General features: G+C 35.9%; 1 protein-coding gene across 1 annotated transcript; it reads right to left on the reverse strand.

The window, feature by feature from the left end:
• Positions 1 to 1,202: 1,202 nt before the first annotated feature.
• IQUB (IQ motif and ubiquitin domain containing) lies at positions 1,203 to 26,205 on the reverse strand. Its single transcript, XM_074903186.1, has 12 exons — positions 26,114 to 26,205; positions 25,441 to 25,952; positions 24,235 to 24,393; positions 23,963 to 24,138; positions 23,559 to 23,714; positions 20,830 to 21,040; positions 16,683 to 16,858; positions 11,734 to 11,904; positions 10,119 to 10,295; positions 8,418 to 8,666; positions 4,341 to 4,526; positions 1,203 to 2,099 (listed from the first exon to the last, which is right to left on the reverse strand). Exons 2-12 carry the CDS (start codon positions 25,916 to 25,918, stop codon positions 1,974 to 1,976), a joined length of 2,265 nt encoding a protein of 754 aa, XP_074759287.1. The 5' UTR covers positions 25,919 to 25,952; positions 26,114 to 26,205; the 3' UTR covers positions 1,203 to 1,973.
• Between the last annotated feature and the right edge of the window lie 247 nt (positions 26,206 to 26,452).

A 26,452-nucleotide genomic window follows, 5' to 3' on the forward strand; every position in this document is an offset into this window, starting at 1 on the left:
TTTTGGACAGTGACTTGAAGGAAGACATGAATTTTCAATTTACACAGGTAGTCACTCATTTTGTGGACAGCCATCTCACAAATATAAGTCCTAAGTATCCAATTCACTATAATTGTGACACAAATTTTTAACTACTTATACAAGAGCCTTCACAATGTGATTAAATGGCACTGCCATTATCAGGGACTACCTTCTGGACTTCTGCATAAACCAGAAAATTTGTGTGTATGAGCAATTGTCTATCAGGCCAAAACACTAGCTTACTTAAGAATACTGAACTGCATCAGTATTCAGAACTCTTCAAGCATAAATCTGTAATACTGTATGAGTTTTGGGTCCCTCAAATCAAGAAAGGCTTTGATAAACTGGAGCAAGTTCAATAGAGGTCCATCAAGAAGATCAGGGAGCAGAAGCACTTGACACGTGAGGAAAGGCTGAGGGAACTGGGCTTGTGTAGCCTGAAGAACAGAAGGCTTGGGGAAAAACTGCTAGCCAAAACTTAAAAAGATATTATTAAGAAGATTAAGCCAGACTCTTTACAGGTGTGCATGTTAGAGGATGAGAGACAACATACTCTATTGAAATGTAATTTTTTTTTTAAGGTAAGGACAGTCAAGCACTGAAATCTGTTACCATTAGAGGTTATAGATTCTTCATCCTTGAAGGTTTTCAAGACCTGAATGGATAAAGCTTTGGGCAGTTCAGTCTGACCTTATAGCTGGTTGTGCTTTGAGTAGGAGATGGACTTCTGAGGCCCCTTCAAACCTGAATCATTCTGTGCTTATCATTCCTGCTTATCACCTTATCATCCACAAGGTGACCCACTTAGTGGATGAGGGAAAGGCTGTGGATGTTGTTACCTAGACTTTAGTAAAGCCTTTGAACTGATTGGTTCAGTACTGAACTAAAATCCAGAATCTGAATGCAATGGTAAAATCAATGGAAAGAGTCCAGTGATGTTAGAATGCACTGGTCAGTCAGTTACTGGTTCTACAGTTCATGTTCTGTTGAGGGAGTCAATCCACTTTACAGCTGCTTGTTGCCAAATATATGCTTATTTCTGTTTGTAAATGCTACTGCTTTTTCCTAGACAGTTTTATTTGTCAGAGAAAAAGGTTTTGTCCTAGGTCAAAAACACGTAGAATAGAGGTTTCAAGAAGAACACTGCAGTTTTTTGTAATTCTTTATTGAATGTAGACCATATAATATTTTTCTCTGTAACTATAATCGAACATAAACATAACTAAGGTTATGGAGAGAATTGACTTCTACCTTAAATAACACAAGCTCCTCAAAAAATAAACATCTTCAAAACAGTTTTCATTCTGCATTTCAAATTATAAGTCTGAGTTACAATAATTTTAAGATCTTGGATACAATAATTACATGCTGGAAGTTCCACTATCACCATAAAGATGAGCTATAAAATGTGAAGTTATTATTTTGCACCAATATTTTCAAAGCAAAACAACTATTTTTGGAAGGGCATATCAATTCTGTTCTGTAGGAATTTAGGGTTTGAGGGGTTTTCTGCCTTATATGCTTAAGATGAGAGAAATAAATTTAATACAATGGTTATAGTAAAATTTTTCTAATTAAAAGGTGACAAAGAATTATCTACATTCCTCCAACAGGAGTATTATACTACAGATGGAATGTTCCAAACAACACAGGCATAAACAGAAAGAAAGTCATTGCTATGAAAATTTAGAATTTACAAAGACCATCAACAGCATTGTACTTTTTAAATAATGAGGTTACAAAACATGAAATGCAGTTATATTGACTAGTCAAGAACAAACTATTTTATCCTCAGAAGTTTATTTTGATCTGTGTAAAACAAGGTATTGATGAAAAAGTACATCTCCTTAAAACGAAGGAAATCAATAATACAGCTAGCTTCTTTAACTTCAGTTAACTTCACTTAAGAGTTATGTTTTTGTACCAGTAGGAATAGGTGTAGCTATTAAAAATTAATTTTCATTAGCCTGATTGTCACTCCTATGGAAAACTGATGTCATCACTGGAATCTGAGCAAAATAGGTTTTTGCCTGAATATGCTTATGTTTTATTCTTTGAATAAATGCTGCTTCATAAGCCTGAAAGGAAAAAAAATGCAAATCCCATTAAATACAATTAAAATATCTAGCAATCTACATGTTGCTTCATATTTTAGACAGCATAAATAGTGACCCTGTAATAAACTCAGCCAGATAATTTATTCATATACGATACCTAATGAATATTTTGTAGTTCTATACTGCTACCTTACGGCCCAATAATGAAAATGACTGACCATACTTTGTGAAATATTAGTCACCTTTTGAAAACAGAAGAACTTCCAGCATTTTATATCTGTTCAAGATAAAACTTATTTATTTTCAGGTGAGAACATTTGTACTTACTTTTGAAAATTAAAAAAGGTAATGCTTAGATATCAACATTTGCAAGGTGATGACTATAAGAAATTTCCTCGATAAGAATCAGAGTGATTATTTACAAATAATCATGGCAGCAAGTATTTTGCCACATTTCAGTCAGCCTTTGTGTTCAGTGGTGATGCTTTGCTAAATTTCTAGTGATTAGTAGTAGCTCAGATGATGCAATAAATAACCATAATATTTAGTTGAAAAAGCCCTTTGCTATCACTATAGTCATTGTTATGAATAGATGCAATTAAGGAAAGTGCTTGAGAGGCCTTTTTTTGTTTCAGTGAATGAGAAACAATCACTCAATGTATGACATTCTAACTTTGCTTCATTTTCCTTATTTAACGCTCTTTTTTTTTTTTAAAAAAAAAAAAAAAAGAAAAAAAAAAAAAGGGTTTGGCCATTACCAGTGAAGAAAGGTGACTCCTCATTATACCTGCTCCACTTCTATTTTTGTAGAGCTAAGTGAATAAGTGAAAACACCTTATGATTTTTAGGTAGGCTTGCATACCTTACCTGATGCTCTTCTGGCCTAATTCTCAACTCCACTGAAGCTCTGGACCTAATCAAGTTAATGGCAGCTCTTTGACTATGACATCCAGACTTATGAAGTTAAACTGTATAATCAAAGTCTCTGCCTGCCATAATTCTATTAACATACATTTGGGGATGCAGAGAAGCATCACTAGATTCAGACTGCCTGAACAGCCTTGCTGACTGAAAGAGACAGGGGAGTCAATACAGGAATTTCCAGCTTGAAACTGATTTTACCTTTTAAAGGTAATGCTCACATAAACCTGTGTCTGCTTGAAAACACAGGTTGGGCACACGCATGAAAAGTATCATGGATAGCAGAATTCCCTTTACTTTTAAAATTCCCTGACCGATATATTTCATCCCCAAAGCAAACCTTTCATTATGAGAGCAATTCATTTGCTCTGTCAGTTTAGTGATCACATACTCTTAAGAATTCCAAAAAGAAGAACAATGCATAACAGCTGAAGTTGCATTTGTAATGCACACATTTTGTGTTAGAAATTGAATTAAGAACACCCTGAACAAAAGGACACCATACAACAATGACCTCAGGTCATTACTTACATAAATCAATAACTGAGAGGTGAAAGGCTTAATAATCCATTACTAATTGCAGGACAAACACAGTTCATTGAATTCTCCCACGCTTCAGAAAACTAAATACTCTACCATATGTTGTCCGGTGGAGTGAAATATTTATCAGACTACCATGTTTAGATATGGAATTTGGGGAGAGTGGTGTTTTAATGATTTCTTTAACAAACTATTAAGCTTTTTAATTCAGAACAGCAATTATGGTTTTATTGCTTAATTGCAAACTATAAGATTACATTGTCAAGGGTACTTAAATGACATCTATGTAAGAAAATTAATTGAGACAAATTTTATTATGACAACTGTTTAAGTTCTAGACAAAGAGCCATTCTGTTATTTGATAAGAAATTTATAAGGCCAGAAACTAATGAGGCCAGAGCATGTGCAAGAGCACAGGCACACAACTGTCATATGGTTAGTCTTTAATGTGTTTTTCATCCAGGTCAGCTCTTGTCTGATCTCAGCTGAGGGAGTAGCATAGGCATGGCACTGTTCTCAGTAAGCAGCATGGATAAGGCCACTTAGCTTCTTACATTTTGGGAGGGAGAATCATGGCAAGGCAGAGTTCAGGTACATGGATGCAAGTTGTACATGCCAGCTGCTCTCTGGAGTAGTGCCTGGTTTATTTAATAGTACAGGTGTAATCATTTAAATAGTCACAATGCACCAATTTAAGCATGGATGAGTGTAAGGACTAAATTTGGCCAAACATCTTTAGTCACAAGATTCTATTAAAACATAACATAAATATTGTAAAAGATTAATCCCATCAAATTTTACCTTTTGAATGTTACACAGTTTAAGATGTGCATCTGCCTCGTCTCTACTGAGGAGAATAGTGTTCCAGGGAGACCATTCATGGTGCTTATCCCATCTGACCATGACCAAATCATAGAGGTCACCGCAAGCACTGAGAGCTGACCGACAGCCCCATATGTTTTCAATCAGGTACTGCAGATCTTGAAGCTTAAATGGAAAATAAGGTTAAGAAGGAAGAAGCATGTTTCATTCTACAACAAAAGCATTGTAAGCATAAAAGAATGCAAATAAAGCTCTGAGTAAAAAACTTTTCTATGCATATGTCAAATAATCACTTGGTTAAAGAATGTCAATACATACACATCTTCCCTTAGTATGGTGTGGCAATTGTTAACTATATTTTTCTTGTATCATGTCTAAAATATTACATTCTTACTTCGATTGTCTCTGCCAATGGCAATTCATATCTTCCACTGACATTCTCATTGCTTAACTGCTCTTATAAAGCTTCTTAAATCTCATGTTTTTCCTCATACAGCATGCTTAAGCCTGTTCAGACCTTTCTGGTTAATAACAGTAATCCATCTCTGTCATTGTTCAGATGACTTCCCCATTTCATTCTGGGATTCAGAATTAATGTTATTCAACAAATGAGTTATTACACTACTAACTTACATAAAGTTTACATATAATCAGAATAACCTAGAAAATGTGAGAAATTAGGACAAGAAAAACTTCCACCTGTGACAGACCTCAAATCACCGCCTGCTTTGCTTTCTTCCCCTCACTCTGCTGTTGACATATGGAGAGTTCATTGTGCTCATGATACTGTTGCCAAATAAGATTATAAGACCAGGTAGCTATGCTATAATATTAACAAAATACAATATTAACAAAAAATAATAGAAGGTCTGTTTGTAAAGGTTCTCCAGTACAGAAAGGCCTTTTTTTAGTTCTACCTATAGTTTACTTTTTTAACTTTTAACCTGTGTCTCAGGTTAATTTATTTCAATCTTAATTTGTTTCTTTTACTACTAGCCATCTGAAATCACTGCTAAATCTTGATAAACATAGCCTCTTGAATGAAAGAAAAAAAAAATTGGGATGGCAGTTACCACTGAACTTTGGCAAGTTTTCCTGTTACTCTCCCTCTTCTCTGTATTAGTTATTCTCTGTACGTCATGGAAAATTATTAGAAGATTTTTATCTACAGGAATGTGTAAACAACAGACTTTTAAATAGATTTTCCTCCAAGCTAGCCATTTGAAGACAACTCATTCCTCTAAAAAGAAATCTTGACTTAATTAATTAAATAATGGTGTTTACATGTTGCTTATGAAATTTCTGACAAAGGATGAATGAAACTATACCAACCCAGCATTTTAGTGAAATACAGCCTCATGTATTCTCATCCATCTTGCTTCCAAAATCCAGGAGCCCATGTAAATTCTTGCCAGGGAAAATGTAAGATAAAAGCTGGGCTTAGACCCTCCACTGGTAATAAACTACTACTGATTCCAAGAACATAGGACTTGTCCTACATCTGGTCTTAAATCTGGTACTACAGGGCTTCCTTTATTAGGTTTCACTAACTGGCATCTATTTTCAGTATTTCCTCCTTTTCACAAAATTTCAAATAACTTCTGTATCTTCTTCTTAGAAGACAGAAATTTGCAAGCAGACATAGTAGCAAGTATTACTATTTTTGTGCTAAGCTACACATCTCAGTAGTTATCTATACTGAGGCATATAAGGGTCCATGTAGAACAGATCCACAATTTTACTCTTCCTTTTTCCTGAATTACAATTTTTTTTCTGCCTGAAAAATAGGCAAAAGCTTGTTCTATGTTAAAACTTCTCAGGTTATGGGAAAGAGTTTCATTTAAGATACTACTGCACTTTCTAAAGGTAGGCATGCATTTTGCTGTGAAATTTTAGAGTTAATTAATTTCAAATTATGTCTCCCCGCATTTGTTCTGTGCTCACAAGAAACAGAAGTGGCCTTCAAGTACTGTCATCTGACAGGTTGGGAGCAAGTATTATTGGGAGCAAGCACTGAATGCTCAGCAGGTGAGACAGGGAAACAAGGGTAGGCAGCACACTGATAAAGGAGTTAAGTGTATTTGTAACTACAAATGAATAAGACATTGCCATTGGGAAGTTGCTCATCAAGAAAAATCAAAGCCATATATGTACTATCGATTGGAAAGAGTATGGCATAGTTAAACTTTCTGAAAGAATAAAAGGTAGCCTCAGGCCTTGACATATTTGCTGAACTAGTTCATTTTGATACAAAAAAGGTTTTTAGCTGCAGTAAGTGGAACTTACTGGAACTACCTTAACTCTCACCAATGGGTTTTTTCCTTTTAAAACTTATCAGCACTCATATAAGTAGTCAGCCCAAACACAGAATCAGTATGCAAGAGATCTGAAGAAAAATCTTTTATCACAAAAGTCTTGCATCTATCCACAGACAATATAATCAGAGTCAGTAATGGTACTGCACTGGACAATGAATAAAGCTGTCACAGCTGCTCCAAAAGACTTTTAATTGGGCCCAAGTAATTTCTAGATGCCCAGAGCTGTTTTCTAGATATAAGTACACAAGGGGACAGACAGTTGTTGTGAGGGGAAGGAAAAAAAAACCCAAGTAGCTCAGAAAAAATTTAATAATTTAAGGAAATGTTAGGGGAAAACCCAAGGAAATTAATAAGATACAAACCTCTGTTGTTTAGATATTTACAGCTCTAAAGAAAAGAAGTTAATTTGGATGAAAATGACACAGTATCTAGAGCTGTTGTAGTGGTACAACCACAAATGGAACTGCAATGAGGGCTTTCGGCGTAAGCAGTTAAGCAGCAGTCATGTTTCAGTGCATCAATGGCCACCAGCCATTCACAAGTGATGTGAAGTGAGAGAGGTCCAGAAGATTTTGGAGGATGTTTACATATTAAGATAAACTAAGTTAGACACAGACAAAAAACTTTTCAGCTTAAGTGAAAACCAATATAAATGAACAACATCACAAAATCCAGGTTCTTTGAGAATATTTCTTAATACAGGCATGATAATTAAAGAATCCCAATCTTCCTTTTGACAGCTGCCATGGGCAAAGTGCTAAACCACAGCATGGCTTGTTTTGATAGCAGTGGGTTATTCATGACTGGCTTTTGTTTGCTTGGTTGTTGTTTCAGACATACCAAAAATATAGTTCAAAATCTATTCTATGAATGTTGATGCTGTAGAGATTATTACTGAATGTCAGAAAGTTCAAATAAATCTATGCTGTTCAGTATTTTCAATAAGTAACACTTTGCAATTACCTCAGATTTAAAACTTTCCCAGTGGATGTTGGATGTCAAATTCTTTTGCTGACAAAATAATAACAACTAAAAGAGAGAATTTGCTGAAGACAGAGGCAAGAAGTGCTTTAAACTGAGTTGCACCAGTAATGATTACTAAGAAACATTAGCTACTTAGTAATATTGCAGAAGATTACAGATGATTACAGATGATGGTAAAAAATTTAGAAGATTAAAATATTTAGTGAATCCCTTTCCTAATAAACGCAAAAAAGCAAAAATTCCAACTATACAGATATTCTACTGACATAGAATAGGAATGTCAAAACCTCAGTTCTTTTATTTTTTTTCTTTCTGAGAACACAAAACAATTTAGTTATATTACTAAAACAGTCCAAATAATGGGGTTCAAAATGTTTTACTAGCATTATGTATTGAACAATATTATAGTCACAAAAGCGTTATTGTTGATTTACTGATGATGCTAGTGTCTTTAAGCAACAGGATGGCCATAGCAGAGCCAGAAGAATTATTTGGATCATCTGATTCTTTGACCAGTCAGCTAGACTTCTACCTTCTTTTAATGCATAGCTTGTAAACACTTTTGAAAGTACAGCTATACTTCAAGAGTTTAAGTGCTGCTTCTTTACAGTATGGAATGTCCCGTATCACAGGAATAAGTTTTTGTAGCTTTTAGCCTATTTCTCAACCTGTCAACAGCATACACAAAATAAAAGGAAAAATTATAGTCAAAGCCATTGGTTTCCATTATTAGCAGTGCTCTTTCAGACAGTACCTGAACTAAGTAAACAATTTCAGCATCATCCTGATAATCAGCTTCAGACTTTCTGAGATTTTCTAGAATAAGTTTGTATGTCAAAAATGCATCTCGTCGCCGAGCCTCATTATCAAGTTTGCAACACAAGCGACATCTGCCAATGGTGCGGCAATTAGCAGGAAGAGGAAATTCAGTAGCTGGTAAGTAATTTTCACAACTATGACAGAAATTAACATTTTTATAAAGCTTTAAGGGATCTGGTGGAACCTAAAAGATTTAAAAGAAAAAAAAAAAAAAGTTAATTTACCACAAGTATCTTTGTATTACTTGTATTCCAACAGAGCTAGAGTTGGAATACAAGTAATATTTGCAGGAATATATATTCCTGCAAATATTCTAATATGTAAAAGCTTTTATTTATGCAGATTGTCAGCCATTCTGGAAAGATGGTAACACAGAGGAAACGAAACTAACTATTTTGCGTTTAATTTTTCATATAGAATCTGTCCTTTATGTCAAAGATAAAACCCTGAGATTATAGGTATATGGATATTTTGGCATAAGAATATAAAATCAACAGAACCACATGTCCAAAAACAATATAGGGGAAGACAATAAACTAAACTTGCTAATGACTTCCTCATTGTTTCATGGGTTCTCAAAAGAATATAATGTAGTCTGTGCACAGGGCCCAAGTCTGTAATTGGGTAGTCTGAGTAGTCTGATAATCCAGCTACCTATTGTGGTCATCTGCCTTTTTTTGAAAGTAGCCTGAGGATTTGGTCACTTTGACTGTCTCTTGATGAACAGCCATCTTTTTTGTGGTCTACAGAAGGTTACAAGATTCAAATATAGGTGCAATTCAGCCTTCAACTCAACATACAGTTAACCAAAAGGTACAGAAGACAAAGATCTCCCATCTCCAGTTTCTGCTATGGCACATCTAGGTAACCCTGTTCATAAACGTAGTGTAAAATAACTGTTAGTTGGTTCTAAATCCGACTAACAGTTACTGACAGATTCTCTACTCCTGAGATACCATCAACCACTGTAAGAGGAATCCTCTTCTGACAGATGCAGAATACATGTTGCTGCCTAAAGCTGCAACATACAATAGTGAATTATATTTTTAATTGTAATATGTAGTTGGAAAAGGAAAACAATCATGTGACTTGAGAGGTGTCTATCACTTTCTCCACTTCCTTGCTAAACTTCCTCACAAAGTAGCAACTGGTTGTACAACAGAAGCTCGTAACAGTTCTTGCTTAGGTGCAAACTCATTAGACATCACTTTAACAATGGCAATGTTGTTTCTTTCTGGATGTATGGTATGCTGCCCCTTCTCTGGTGGTAAAAAAGATAATTGTCCTCTCTGTTGGTTCCCCATTTGCTATTACATTTTGCTGCTACCATCCCATAAAATCTACCATTTATAATTCTCAGATCTTTTATTTCATACATAGAGCTCCTGGGCTCTCTCAGTGCTATCAGCCACTTGTCAGATTCTTATACCCGCATCTATGCCCCGTGCTTCCTATATGACTATATAAGCTTATCTGTGTGAAGCCTGTGTACTTGCTACATTCTACTTCTTGAGGAACAACTCCAGCAATTATACAACAAAATGTACAATAAAAACCTTTCATTGTTTTGCATTCCCCTTCTACATCAACCTTAGTTCAATGTCCACTATGTCAGACTGCAAAATAAGAATAATACCTTAAGTACCCTAGCAACTCCAGGGTTGAACTTTGGAGTTTTAATGTACTGAAGAAATAATGTACAAATTCTTTTCCTCAGTCCTTCTAAGTTGCATTCTTTCACCTCTCTCGACATAAGATCAACTTCCCTGTCAATTAATTCCACTATTTCCTGTGTTAATTTACATTCATGTTCCTGAAAGAAAACACAAAGTAAAAGGAAAACAAACACCACAACAAGGAAGCAAACAAACAAAATAATTCTAATGCAGATATGAAAGCAAACTATGGATTCAATACCAATCATCATTCATACCTCTGTATGTTCATGTAACAGTATGTTCATAGAAGAACCCTGCAGCGTCTTAGGAAAACAACCTTCAAGAAAATCAACGTAAACTACAAAGCTGAGAACACTAACAGATTCTGCTTTAAGGGGCCTGTATATATAACTAAATCTGTGAGGCACTGTAAACCTGGAGGCATTAAAAAATGCTCAACAGAGGCACACAATGTATGCTAAATTTGCAGTCTCCAAAAGCCCCAAGAACTACCTCTGTAAGAAGCCTCCTTTGGCTATGCAATGGGAGCTGTAATGTCTATACAAAGTAGATGGTTAAAAAACCCCCCAAACGTATAAAAAAACCCACCACACGAAAGGCAGGAGGGGCTTTATGAGTATGCTTGGAAATCAGTCAATTGTTCAAATGCTTAGGAGGAGATTTTTCAGAGTCAGATAAGAGGTAAATGAGTTCAATGTTTTCTCACCTAAAATAGTGCACTAATTTACAGGAATTCTAGAATTTGTTTGCTACAGCAATATCAACTTGTATCAAGACAGGTAGGAGTTCATAAACCAGCAGTGCTCCCAGTGCTATATTGGCTTTAGATCAAATTCTGGTACTACCAAAGTAAACAGCAAGATGTTTATTTAATAAGACCAGGAAGCAGCATTCTATTCTAGTTTGACATCAACAGTATCATCCTGAAAGTACCGTGAAACTCATATTATTATTTTGTACATGCATGCATAAATAAATAATTAAATAAAATATGAAATACTACAAGAAATGCAACCAGCTTCTAATTTACTAGGAACACTGGCAGCAGCAATGAGAGTAGGGACTGAGAGGCAAAGTAAAAAATTATTAAAAGTGAGTATTTGCTACCCATAAAACTGGTAACTCAAACCAACAGAGAGATTAGGTTCTAAACAGACATTCCAAAGAACTGAGAAGAAGAAATAGTAATAGCCACTTAAATCTCTGCCAAGGTTTTTATCAAGTTGTTATAAATGTTAAGCTAAACTTAACTACTAAAGTTAAGTACTTAAGTACTAAAATTGTATTCTTTATTAGTACACAAAAAAAGTCTAAAACCATGGAGTTAAAATTCTAACACAACTTGAAGAAAAATGTGCCCATCACAAAGTGAAATACGAATTTAGAGTATATCTAACTAGAATGTAAATTACACTCTTATGCCAGGTGGTATATTAGGCTTTCTCTTGCTGCCAGCTGATCACCCTGGCACCTGTCTGCCAGAAGGATTGCTTATGTGTCAACATAATTAAGTGACTGTATCTTTAGGAAGTACAGCTTCAAACTAAACATAAATAGAAAAATAAAACATACCTTCACTGTACGTCTGAGTGTTAACAGCACATCTATTCTCTCATCTTTTGGGATGTTGTTCATGCTAATGCTGCGGTAGATTTCAAATAGTTCTCTGGCATGGAGTGTGTACTGTGTATCCATTTCAGTGATTTTTCCATCATATGCTTTCCATCTCTTAGGTTGTGCACACTTCAGAAACAATTTGTATAACTCTGAGCTATTATAATCTGATCACCAGCTGAACAAGTGCATTATATTACATCAAGTTTCAACAGAGCAAATAGGGACTTAACATTAATGCTTGACTAATACAAAAGGCTAATTCTATTGTCAATATTTATACAGTACCTTTTCCACCAGAGCAAGTATTCAATTGCACACTTTGTTTAAAGTTGCAGGACATGAAAATTTTGACTTACGGTATATTAAAAGTAAATAATATTCTCCTACAGGGATATGCTCTACTTCTTTAAAGTGAATTTACTGACAGTAGTGTTAGAATACATTTGCTCTGTATTTCATCTTGTAGTCATAAATCCCTCTAAACTATCAGTAAAAATCAATGGGACTGTTGACAGTGTAAAGACAGCAAATTTAAGGCCTCAGAGTCTACTGCGGTACAAAATATCTCCAGGGAACTGTTCTATTTGTGCTAGTTATACAGATGGATAGAAGGCATAGACTTTGTTAAAGCTGACTAAGGCAAAGTATGAATTTACAGCTTATTGGATAATTCACCTAGCTTCTTGTTTGCTAACTTAGCCACATACCATATGCCTACTACTTCAACTGTCTCTCTGCACATCTTTAACTTTTATACACAGTGAGAAAGTACACGGTCTCAGCTGCCCCACTCAGTTCAAAAAGTCCAACCATTCTTCTCCTTCAAGAGGGCTGGGTTTGGCTGCAAATCACACTGTTATATAGGGAGGCAGGTATCTAAATCAAATAGAAAGATACTCATTCTGTGTATTAATTATTCTCTTTCACTGTATTTGCAACTTGAGTGTTCACAAGCACTTGTGAACTTTGCAGTCTCAGTGCGAGTTAACTACAGCAACACTTCATGCAGCATTCACATGCCTAGTATTTTTCTGGATATGACTCCAGCATTGACGTAATCATTATTTTGTCCGAATATACAGACTTGCTATGGTGATAAGTCATAAAAATACCAAGAATATTAGATAGTTAGAACAGATAGGATTAGTCACTACCACAATCAAAATAGAGCACTCCTCACTTTTAAATAAATAAATTGCAAAGTTAGGCAAGCAAAAGAAGGACAAAATAATTGAAAAAAAGGATTTAACACTGAATAACTGACGTTTAATTACATTATCAGTGGGGGTGGAACTCTAATTAAAGGAGGAATTGCTAATCAGAGGTCACAGTTGAGAGCCAAAACTGATTAAGAAATGCAATATCAAAACGAGACATTAGAAAAAATAAAACTCTTAATTCCTCAGTGAAAACTTCGAACTTCTGCAAAATTAGAGAGGTGATTTTCTCTCTGTCATGAAAATGGATCATTCTGCTATAACTTCATGACTTTGTTTCACTATCTTTGTATGGTACTAGAAATTCTAAAAAATCAAACCAAACCAAAAAAAAAAAAAACAAGCAAAGAGAAAAAAACCCCACCAATTTAGAAAGTGTAACGCCCTCCTTTGTATGGTAGACTGTACCTACATTTGATTCTCTTCAGTGAAATCACTTTTATGATAAGACAGAAAGGTAATTTGCTTATGTGAGGGAGAATCAATGGACAGAGTTTACCCTAGGAAATGGTTATTAAAACTAGGTTCTTCTGATAAATTTGCAACAAGCCATATATGACCTAGCAGTCTTGGTATTCCACTCTGCAAATGACTGTTAATACAGTCAAACTATATTATGATAACGTCTAAATTATTCAAAGCAAGACATCGTATCTGTAACTTCTGTATTTTATATTACAACCTCATCATAACTGGGTATTATATAAAATAAAATAAATTAGAAATTATGCAGCTTTTTAGTGGGGGGAAAAAAAAAAAAAAAAGACATCAATATAAAGAATTCCAGTATTTCAGAAAGAATCACCAGCTTTCTGATTTCAGGACTAGTTTCATATATTCAGAATTAATGCAAGAAAACTAAAACTTCAAGGTTTTTTGCCAGCTTTTTCCTGCGTTTTAGTCTGCTGGCAGTGCTGTGGAATTTACAATAATCCTGTTATCTGTATTACTTCAGAGAGCAACTACTACAACTGCACTCTGCTGCCAATGCATGAAAGCAAAGAAAAGCACCTGAGGAGAGAAACACACCACCACAGACATAGAAAGAAAAAGGTAAGAAAAGTTAAAAAAATCCATAGGATGGGGGCAGAAATAGCACAAAGTATGAAAGGTATGAACTGAATGATAGTTAATAACTACACAAAATCCTTTAAAAAACCATTATTGCTGTATAAAAGCTTAATCAAGTAGTTCCTCTTCAAAATACAAATGCTGAAGAAGAATGAGCTCAGCATAAAAAAAGTACCCCCCAGAATGTAGCAAACATACAACCAGTAGCAACCACTGTAAAAGCACACATGCATGAGGAGGAATATGCTTTAAGCAGCAAAGAAGGGAACGAAGGTTTCCATGGAGAAGCAAGTTTAATATCACATTGGCTACAGAAGCGAAGTGAAATGCTTGAAGTATTCAGATGTGAAAGATGTTATTTCAACTTTAACTGGCAAGTGTCCAGATTAACATTGTCATCTAAAAGTTCAAGAAATAATTGAATAAGCTATAATCTAGCACTCCAACAATAAATTTCATACTACAGTTTAAAGTATTGCATTGTTATAGTCATAACAAACCATTTGAGACTTCCAAAAATACATTTATTTTTTAAGAAATGCAGAAAATGGTTATTTTCTTTACCTCTAAGTTAGGCTGTTATCTATGTCAACAATTTAGTACAACACTCAAAATCCTATAGCGGACATGATAAAAAAACATGAAAAGAAAAAGTTGCACTAGTTCAGAAGCTCACTAGATTTTCAAATTAAAAAGAAACTAGTCTCTTTAATGAAAAACATAATTCAAACATTTAAAATATGTATAAATAAATTAGTAGTAAGGTGCTGCAGAAAAACGTCTACTGTTTGGAAAAAGAGAGCATCTCTTGTCTCTCCTGTGCCTCCTGAATCTCCAAACATCAATTGTCTCTAAGAATTCTGGTACTGAAGAATATTTTGCCTCTGATTCCTAAAGGTAAGAAAACTGTATAACTTGTGATAATATATACTGGAAGTAATCTATATAGGTTAGGACAGTGAAAAGCAGTCCTTAAAGGAAAAATAAAGATAGAGACTCAGTTGAGAGATAAATATATTTACTTTCACTGTTCCAGGCTTCTTTTTCTAAGAAGATAACAGAATAGACTGTAAATAGCAAAAGCAAACATTTAACATGATTCAAGGTTTTGATATCATTCCAAAATATGTAGTTTTCTGGTTTTTTTCACTCTTGAAAGCAGTAACATCACAGCAATAAACCTGGTAATACTGCCACCAACATTTCAGATAAGTAATTTGTTTGTAATGAAGAAAGGTAGTAGATTTTATCAAATCACTTTTTACAGCCCAGTTCCCAAACATCAGTAACAAAAAGAATGAAAAAAAGTATCTTTTGGCCAAAACAGCCATTTTTACTTTTTGAGCACTAAATAGTCAAAATTTAAAAAAAAAAAAAAAAAAAAGTTTAAAAAAAAAAAAAAAAAAGTAAAAAACCTATTTCTGTTGCAGTATTTTGTTTCATAGTTATGTCACATACTATGAAAACAGCCAGAAAATGAACTGTTTCTTTTTTCTGAGGGGGTGGACTGCTGGGACACCTACCTGAAACGGTCTTTTTTGTATTGTACATCAAGGTGCCATTGTATCTAATGCCATTTTATATCATCTTTGTATATGAATGCTCATCTTTGTTTTATAGATAAAAGCCTGAAGAACACTTGTGTTAAATTTCATCCTCAAAATTATTCAAGAATAAAATCTCAAGTTCTAATGCAACTGAAACTAGTGAATTAATAACTGTGTTCAATATTATATAAGATTCAGTCAGAGCTCTTCTGGGTTTCTATCTTGTACATGAAAACAGAGTAAATGCTTTCTTTAAAGACAGACATATGATGACCAGGCCTGTGCTCAATGGGGAAACAAATAACAAATCTAGTTTCTGAAGGATAATATTTCTCAGGGAAGAAGAAAAGAAAGAATCAATTAATCTATTCTGGAGGGTTAAAGTTTAATTTTGCAAATACTTGCTTAAACATCTGCATTTACGTTTAAATGAAATAGCGAACTTTGCACTATAGCGAACAATGAACAGGACATACCAGAAGGAAAATCACTTAGTCATTAGTTTTGATTAGTGAAACTGAGTGTTTTTGAAAGAGAAGCTAATAAGCAGATTTTTAAAGTTTCAAAACCAGATTAGGAAAGAGCATAGTTTCATGCATGAATTCCTACATCATTGCAATGAACACAATACAAAATATAGAATGGTATGCAATATCCTAATGCTTTATAACCTCAGATAACCATTCTGAATTGTTAGAATTTGAGCCTTTAATGTTGTTGAGTGCCATCAGAATCACTTTAGATCAGAATCAATCAGAATCACGTTCTTTATGCAGAATTGTTAAATAATACAAAATTCATCCACTCAGTTCTATTGTTTTATATTATATATACACACCTGAGATTTACCATAGACATAGGTAGTTAACAGTATTAGTGATGCAAGGTTAGTCCTTCAATCGGTCACGGGGCTAAGAAATTCTCAGCTTGGAAAAGTAAACGTACTGAACTGCACTGACATGAACAACTAGATAATCTGGATATTTATAACATTAGCATTCACAGGATTAACAAAGTTACAAAAGTTACTCTGATATTCTTTATGTTCATCTTAAATTACATCACTGACCTTATTCAGAAAGTGCAGTATTGCTTTTTGTTGATTCTCCTCATCTGCATTTAGTTTGTGTCTCCCAATGGCAGCAATCAGCTGTGCCTCTTTTTCCAGAAGTCCACAAAATGCTGCCTTTCTTTCAGCTCCAGTAAGAGTTGTATTAATCCATTCAGTCTCCTCCTGCCTCCATACTACAGATACAAATATTTTGGGTATTTTTACAAGATGTTTTCCAGTGAAACTTCTACTTTCATATTCAAGGAATAGCTAATTTTCAATATTCATTAAAAGCCAGTTTCTGTGTTAGGGAACTGATCATTAGGCATAGTTTTAATACACGCAAAATGGCCCAGAAATGAATGCAAATTATACAGATGTTCTGTGAGAGCATGTGTGTGTACAACCATTTCAAACTGCCAATTCATACTACAAACTCAAAGATGGGTTAGGATAAAAAGGAGCTCTATGTGAAAAAAAGAATTTAGCTCCTGTGGAAACATGCGATGAAATGGATTTCTTCACGATTTTGCATCTAAAATAACTGTTTCAGACTAAAACAGCTCCAAAAGATATGAGCAATAGGAACTTTTCAAACAATTGCTCATCAAAGTCACAAGAAGAGATACCATGGAGATCTTCTCAACAGATTAAGGACAACATCTTACTGTAGTACCACTAGTATTTAGTGCTGACAATATCACTGCTTCTCCCTGCGTAAATCAGTAAAACCTAAAGAAGTTTGAAGTCCTCCAAAACTGAGATAAAACTTGACTGACAGTCATGTTTAGCACTCCAGGTCTTACTAAATATTTGAGTGGTATCATCTTTTGCCATCTAAGGCAGAAGGATGCACATTAATAATTAGACAGATGTTGCTTTACTCTCCCTTTCCTCTTCTACAGCAGAACCCTTCAAATGGAAGTGGCATGCAAACCACAAGATAATGACAGCAGCAGGTGAATCAGTATACACCGTGTAAGAATATGGCCTTCTGACTCTTAGGGTCAAATCACAAAAACACAGGTACATGCCGCACTTACAAGTTAGACTACTTAATGACAGAAACATACAGATGTGTTTCTATCAGGGTTTATTTTGTAGTATTCATATTTTTACTGTAAGTACTAGTACACAGACTATATGCCCTTACAGAAATCTGTTAGCAAAATCAAACTGTGTTTACTGAATCCTTTGCATACACTGTAACAATTCTTGGCTTTTCTGAAGAGTCTGTTCCATTTCAAATATCTGGAGTTTTGCAGGGAATTTTATAAAATCCAACACTTCAACATTCCTGAATAATCTCCCAAAGTGTTGTTATTGCTCCAGAACAGTTATGCAAAAGCAAAATCCAATGTAAAAAACAATCCAGTAAGTGATGCACACTTACTGAAAAAGTCTATAACATCCTGTATCAGGTAAGATTAGAGGCAGGAGGAGAGAAAGGAGGAAGGTTTATTTTCTGCATGTTCTTCCTTACGTTTTCCATTTAAAAACATTTAAATTAATTTCCTTAAGGCTCTCCAAGATTTGGTATTAATATGACAGCTGTTTGACAAGTTCTCAGTACCCAGAGATATATTTTTAAATAAAGCCATTTCAGCAAACAAAAGCACTGCATAGAATTAATTTACACGAAGCTTTATATGCCTGAAGGGGGCAGCAATTTCAAAGGTAGAGCTAATAAATACTGTAAGCAATTTTGTACTTACAGAAATGAAGATGCTGTCAGTTATCATCAATACTCACCTCCTGATTCACCGTGTACATGCAATCAAGTTAAAAACATTTCTCTTAGATCGTGTTTTACAGATCTTTTACTCATTATTTTTATTTCATTTTTTATAAAACAAAGAAGTTCATGCTTTTCAAATAAATAATGAAGGTGTCTATATGCAGACACACTGAATATATAGATAGATCTCTTTTACACCATACAGTCAACAGGCAAGTTTTTGTACCAACAGGAATTACATGTACTGGTTGACCCTGTAATAGTATCCCCCTGTTGTGATCAGGAGCAATAACCTTCACATATCTCTAGAGGACAAGTCTCATTCTATTACTGTCACAATGATTTAGCTCGTATAGACTGTTGACACTACAAGAATGTAAAAGTAGTTTCAGATGCAGGTAGAAAAAACCACAACTTCCTAGAACCACTAAGCTCTATTAAAATAAACAGTATGACTACAAGTCTCCATGTAGAGAAGCAACTCAACACCAGTAAACAAAACACAAACCAAAAAGACTGATAGCAGACCATTATTTTTAACAAAATGTTAAGAACAACTTTCACATACTAGGGTTTGTTCTGTTCCAGTTTTGAAGTGGCACATGCTTTTTCAGGTTGCCTAGATATTAAATTCCTGAGTATGCAAAGCTGAAAGTTTCATTTGTGAATCCAATGACATTAAATTAAGCAAAAAAGACATGTAAATAACCACAAATTTTAAATCTGAAAATATTGGGAATATCAGCACTCATTCACAGCTTTGTCTGCTTTGTTATTTCTATTGCAAATAAGAGTCATTACACTTAAAAAAAAAAAAAGTGGATCATACATTTGATACACATTAGCTAGGAAGCAGTTTTTTAAAGAAAATATTGCAGGAAATCAGATACCAAATAATAGCACTTGCCATAAGTAGGGAGGAAAAAATTGTTACTTGAGTACCTTGGCTTTTGATTACCTAGTAAGACACCTTCAACAGGGCTTGACTCTTGCCGAGTGAAAAGCTAACCACCTATGAAGAAAAATGGGGTGGGAAAAACAACCCCTAACAAACCACAAATGTCATGAAGATACTATTTCCAGAATTCTAAGGTTTAAGAGCAGTAATAATTTTTACATTTGCCACAAACAGTAGTATTTGTAAGTCATTTATACATTCAGATAAACTATGCCACACAAAGTATGAGAGCATTAAAAGATTAGGGTATAACTTGGGAATTCTTGAATCATGATCCTAAGCTCTATGAATAACACACATTACCAAATTTATGCTCAGTTTATGATGGAAGAAATAGCTGGAATAGTTTAAGGTAGGTCATGTGGCTTTGTAATAAAGCAGGTAATGCATTAGGCCAATTCTGCTATAGGGACAGTAATGTCCAAATTGACAAAAAGTTATACCATAAGCAAGCACTGTAGCCTTGGATAAGATATGAGTCGCTACGAGCTACAATGCAAGCATCTTGTTTGAAAGGAGACATTTAAAAAAGAACTCTTGCAATTACATTATATGCTGGTACAAGTCCACTGCTTTCTATTACTTTGTTTTTCCAAAAGGACATTTTCTAGGTTTTTGTTACATTTGCAACATTATTCTCCTGTAAGTTATGTCAAATATCTGTAGTATTCACCTTATTTTTCCAGGGAAGTTTAGAGATACTTGCCTATATGAGACAACATCCACTCCAACAGGAAAAGTAAGTCTTTCAAGACACCTTGTAGGATACCTAACAGATTTTAGAATTTCGACCACAGCGTTTTGTGAAACATGGAATAAATTAGAGCAAAGAAAAATCAGAAGGAGAAGAAGACTAGGACAAAAGGAATAACTTCAGTCATGTATTGTAAAATTCTGGCCAAAAATTTAATCCGTTATAAAGAAATGTCTATATTAAATGACGAAAGATGGATCTTAGTAGTAATTTCTTCATGGTGTTATTTTCAGCATCCTAAATGTAGAGTAAAAGATAAAAGGAAGTCTGATCCAAAAAAACAGTTCCTATTACTCTAGCCTGCCTGAACACTAGAGATGAATGAAAAAAAAAACCCTCACAAAACCCCCTGCCAAATAGCACTATTCTACAAGCAGATTATTTCCTAAAAAGGTGTGACGGTTTTGGCTGGTATGGAGTTCATTTTCTTCACAGTAGCTTGTGTAGTGCTGTGTTCTAGATTTGTGATGAAAACAGTGTGGATAACATAGGGATGTTTTAGTTATTGCTAAACAGTGCTTACACAGTGTCAAGGCCTTTTCTGCTTCCAGAAATATATGAAAGTCAAATAATTCTTTAAAAATGAAAGAAATTCCATGTAAGTAAAAAAAAAAAAATCAAGGAAGTAGCTATAAAAACATGTCAAAACCAGAAGAGTTTGTTTTAAACAAACTGTACTGCTCATTTAAGAGTATCCCTTTAAGAAAAAACTTACATTCTAAAGCATGGTACAGTAGCTCAAAGTCTTCTCTTGTTTTAGGGTTCAGTCTTCGTTCCTGTTCCCTTCTCAGTTTTTCATCTTTCTCTTTTTTTCTCCGTACTTCTTCCTGTGCTTCCCATGACAGCCTTAACCTTTTTTCTTCCCTCAGATTTTTTACTACATTTATAGCATGCCAACGACGGAAATACGTCTGTAATACTATTACCTATATGTGATATAATACCAAAGAATCATGAATTCATAACAATACAGAATAGGGTTTTTTTCTTAACAGTTATCTTTTCTAGCACATTTTCTAAGAGTTATATGGTACTCAAACTAATTTAAATGTTACAAAACCAGTCAGTACTGTTAGTACTGTACATTCAGTACTGTACTGTTAGTCTAAACACTAGTATGCTTACTTATTCAGGTAACTGCAGGAGTTAATCAGTGAGTACAGTGGAGAAAGTAGGTTCAAGTAATCAAGATAACATATAAACTGCAATTACTTTTTTTTTTCCTTTTTCAAATCTCTCCTTAAAAAACACCTTTTGTCATGTATTGTTTTTATTGTTTTCAGCCTTGTGGGGAGAGGTTCTCATTTTACTATCCATTTATACAGTGTCTAGATTCCCAATCCCATTTGCAAAATTTCTTTTAAATTTCTCAATACAAAAATCAACACACATCCACACAAAATCAACTGCATTTTATTTGTAAACAAATAATGAAAGTGAAATTACCAATGCTGTTATGACTGAACCTAAAAAAACAAATTTAAAAATCCGCCTTCCAAAGCTGTGGCCGTTAAAGACTAGGGAAATGTCTATACTAAGCTACAGGTGCACAATGCACAAGCCTGAGCTTCTGCCAGCTGAGTTAGCACTTGTACCACAAGTAGTTTAGCCAGGTCGATACCATGAGCTAATAAGCATTGTTCAGCATCGAAGGCTGTCAAATACAAACCCACACTAATATAGTTATACTGTCTCGAGAGATATCTTAACCTAACATTTCTCTTGAATACATCTTCAGCTACACTGCATTGTGCAAATCCATTCACTTGAACCAACACCAAGCTGATGTCTCTCTACTGTGCATTATAGATTACCTGCAGATACATTATGGATTTCAGTAAGTGGCAGTAATGATCAGAGTAAAACATATTGGCAGGCCTGAGGAAATGGCTACCTATTTGGGTTTCACTTCTACAAGACCCTTATTGCCATCAGCTCATGCTGACCAAGCAAGTTCTTACAGAAGACTTCTACCCAGAATAATGTCAACCATGTCAATACAATTATCCTTGGACACACGGGGAACAACTGTCTCTCCATTTAATTACATTCAAACTACTTTAAGTAATCAAATTAATAACTAGACCATTTACAAAGCAGTAAATGATGCTGGGTGTACTTAGGCGTGCAGTCACTGAATACATGGTTTTCAAAAAGCAATTTGGAACACCTAAATGGCATCTTCTGTACAATGACTATACAGAATCTGTCATCAGAATCGCCTGCATGAGGCGACTCAGTGCACCAAAGAACTCCACAGGCCTGTTGTATGTGTTTGAAGAGTCACGTTCTACCTTAATGGCAAAGGAGGAGCTTGAACACAATCCAGAACAGAGCAGTATGCCAAAAGTAACCTATCAGGCCTGTTAAAAAAACCAAACAAAGCCAAAAACCACAAAACCCATAAGCTGAATTCAGGTCTCCTAAATCTTAACCCAATACTTTATCCATTTGAGGCCATACATTAAGCATGTAGAATCACAGAATCAGAATAGTTTGGGTTGGAAGGGACCTTTAAAGGTGATCTAGTCCAACCCCTCTGCAATGAGCTGGGACAACTAGAGTGGGTTGCTGAGCCCTGTCCAACCTGACCTTGAATGTTTCCAGGGATGGGGCATCTACCATGTCTCTGGGCAACCTGTTACAGTGTTTTACCACCATGTCCTGGTTCAGCTAGGATAGGGTTAAGTTTCCCCAGAAGGAGGAAGGGATCTCCAGCTGGGTTATTCATACCATGCTGTCATGTCCAGCGTGGCAGGCGGGAACTTTTTCCTTTGTGGCTTTGGTCGCAGGGAGCATCGCGAGCGAGCTGTCTGTAACCATTGCGGTATTTCTCTGTATATCTTTTGTCTTGTTCACTGTTATTGCTGTTTATTGTTGTCATCATTGCTACTGTTGTTGTTCGGATTGCTTATTACACTGTTGTATTAAATTTCTTCTTATTTTAACCCGGGGTTTGTGCCTCACTTCCAGCCTGACCAGCTGTGGGTTGAGGAGGGACAACAGCAACACGGTCTCCGGTCCCCACAGGGCTTAAAACCATCACACACCATCATCATAAAAAATTTCTTCCTTATATCTACTCTGTACCTTAGGTCTTTCTAAAGAGGTCTTGAGAATGCCATAGGGACAAGCCTATTTTAATCCCTAATGCTCTATACGGAAGCTTAACTGTCACTGTAAGTCAGAAATCAGTAAAATCACAATTATTAAACGTTTAAAAAACCACAAGGTCTCAAAAGTCATTAAAAACACTAATATTATAAGTGAGCAGACACCCGTTTCCCCCATATCTGAAAGATTACAAAAGGTGAACGTTAAGCAGACATTTTGCAGCGCACTGTTAAATTCACTCTTTGAACACTCTGAACACTTATTAAATATTTAGATAACCTTTGTAATACTTCATTTTACAGAAACAGTTTCAAACAGATGAGAACTTACTGCTTCAAGTCTACGTTCATGGTATTCTTTGGCTGTAAGATACTTCCCAGGATTTATTAGCTTGTCAGTCATGTTTGACACATACAGGCCAACTTTAGCCATCTGTGTTGATGTTGTATTTTTTGTTTGTTGTGTCTTATTTATTTCAAAAGCCGTCTGAGGAAAAAATGCATGTCAGATTATAACAAGATATAATGAGATGATTTTTTTTCTTCATGACAGTAAGGGGCAAAATTGGCTATTTATAACAAAAATCACAAGATTGATGACATTCATCCACTAAATACTTTCAGTTGCACACTTATCGCTGATCTACTTCCTCATTCCTATGGGAAATAACTGTGTCAACATTCTATTTTGTTTGGCAAAAACAGCATTCTAAAAACACACTACAAAGCCATTACCTGTGTTTCCCTACAAAATAGCTGAATTCCTTTGTCAGGTTGCTTTTTGCGTATCGTTTGTGATCCTGCATTATGAAATTCAACTCCTGTTATCCTGTTCTTAAATCCACCCAGAAATGGTTTACGAAAGGTAGGTCTTTCAATTTTAACAATCACATCTTGGAATGAATCAGAATCTGTTAAAATGGAAATTCCAGGATATTGTTCCTTTTAGTAACAGATTGAGAGTAGAGTATGATTACACATGATACTCATATAAAACCAGCATTTACCTCTTTGTACTCTGACAGTTATGACATCAGGCATGTGGTAATCCTGTTGAACTGCTTTCCCAGGAAAATATTTCTGATCAAGACATAACTTCTCAGACTGGATAGTTTCAAAGTCAGCCCTAGTCTTCCCAAGAGCTTCATCATCCTCAATCATACTTCCTAAAAATAAAATCAAAATTAATTCCTATATGCCTTTCAAACAAATAAATAAAATAACTCAAGTTAACCCTGAGATGATTTTATTGAAACACTGCAACACAGAATAATCATAGATTTTTGAGCTGGAAAGACGGTCTACTTGAAAGCTGAAACACTTTTAAAGAGCTATCTAACATAATACTGTCACCACATAAAAAGTCATTCATACCACAACCTACTAAACCTGCTCCAGTTTAGACCAAATATACAGCAGCTGAATCATTGATGTCTTTCATACAATACTTGACATGCTGTTTATTCAAAGACTACATTCTGAACCAGATCTACTTAACTCAGAGCTCCAGAAACTACTTGGTTTTGATTTAGAGCTAAGAGTCTATCTGGCTTTGGTACAGGGCCCTTCCCAGGAAGCGATCACCGGCTACTGACAATGAGAGCATCTGAAGGCAGCCCGGCCAAGAGGAAGGTGGTCAGCAGCTCCATACTCCAAAGGGTCACTCACTGTGCTCGCCTGCTGAACGGGATGTGCTACTGTCTGAAGACCGAAGAAACGGGGCACTGAATTCTGAAGAGAAAGTAACACAGGACACCCAGAATGGAGAGGAACAAATGCAGGAAATGACAGAGTGTTTCAGGGACTGCTGGAGAAAGGCATGAAGAATGGAAGGGTGGCAGGTGACAGGGGAATCTAAGAGATGCAAAATAGTAAAGTGATTGCTGTGGTCTAGTCTAAACAGTAGCCCATGTACTCATGAATTATGCACTGCTGTTTTTCAAATGTGTGTACAAAAGACATATACATATTCATGTTTCTGAAAATGAAGACCACTATAAAATGCTGTATTAGTTCATAAATTGCTACTGCATTTTGAGATAAAGAATACCTTCTTCACCTTTTTGAGCATGCTTTATATAAGAATTTTAAAAGACACTTCAAGACCAAAAACCATGAACGGGGGGGGGGGGGAATATAAGAAGCCATAATCAAGCTGAAGAAAAAAAAAATCTTTAAAGCATCGATGTCCAACATTTTAATAACTTTGTTACCTGTCACTGTCCTGCTTGCTATATTCTCTGATAGTACTGAGTTTTGAGATGTTTGTTCTTCCCTTTCTGAATTTCTTAATTCAAGTAAAGTGGAATAATTCTCTTTTGTTACAGGAGATGTACTCTCAGGTGATGTGCTGAATGGGGCATCTGGCTCAAATACATCTTGCTCGTTTTTTCTGATCACTTCTTGATTGCCTAGTCCTTCGCTGGGTAACTCCCACTGCGCTAAACTTGACTGCTGCTCCTGTTCCTTCAGAGCTGACTGCTCCAGAGAAGACTGCTGCCCGCAGCCCTCCTCCGACTGGGCCGTGCCTGTAGCTTCTGAAAGCAGAGGCTTCTGTGCGGGGTCCCCGTTCCCAGGGTCCCGGTTCCTGGCCTCCTCGACTGCTCTTCCTTCTGAGGATGCAGGTGGCTGCTCTGCACCTGACCTTTCCGTTATAACAAGTTCAAGGCAACTATCCGATGTCTCTTCCATTTCCTAAAGTATCAGTTGCACGTTTTTAACCTTTCTGGAAAAACAATCACAGTATCTATTTAAAATTGCATACTAGCACATTTCTACTACCACACGTATGGGTGACTCAATATCCTGAAAAGGTTTCTCTGTGTCTACTCCCGCATAGCCCGTTTAGAATTACAGCCCGAGGTCTTTGCTCCCACCACCTCTCACCGGTGTTAAACATAACGCTCCCTAGCGCTGCCAGCAGGCAGGCGGCGCCACTCTTCCTAACGCCAGCCTGTACAGAGGGAGCAGCACTACCCGCAGACCGCACACCTTTAAGGCTTTTCCGTGCTGCCACCGACGGGACATGGGCGGGAATCCAAACCCATATTCATGACAAAAAACCCAGCAGCAAGCGGGAGGCGGCTCCGCCCGCAGCCGGGCAAACGGGCGACGGCCTCGCGCGCGCCCAGCTCAGCCGGCACGGCCGCGCGCCGCCCGGGGCCCGCAGCAGCCCTTGGCACGGGGCGCACCGGGGGCCGCAGGGCCGCGGCCGCCGCTCGGCGC

Source organism: Athene noctua, chromosome 3, assembly GCF_965140245.1.
Source record: "Athene noctua chromosome 3, bAthNoc1.hap1.1, whole genome shotgun sequence".
Lineage (NCBI taxonomy): Eukaryota > Metazoa > Chordata > Aves > Strigiformes > Strigidae > Athene > Athene noctua.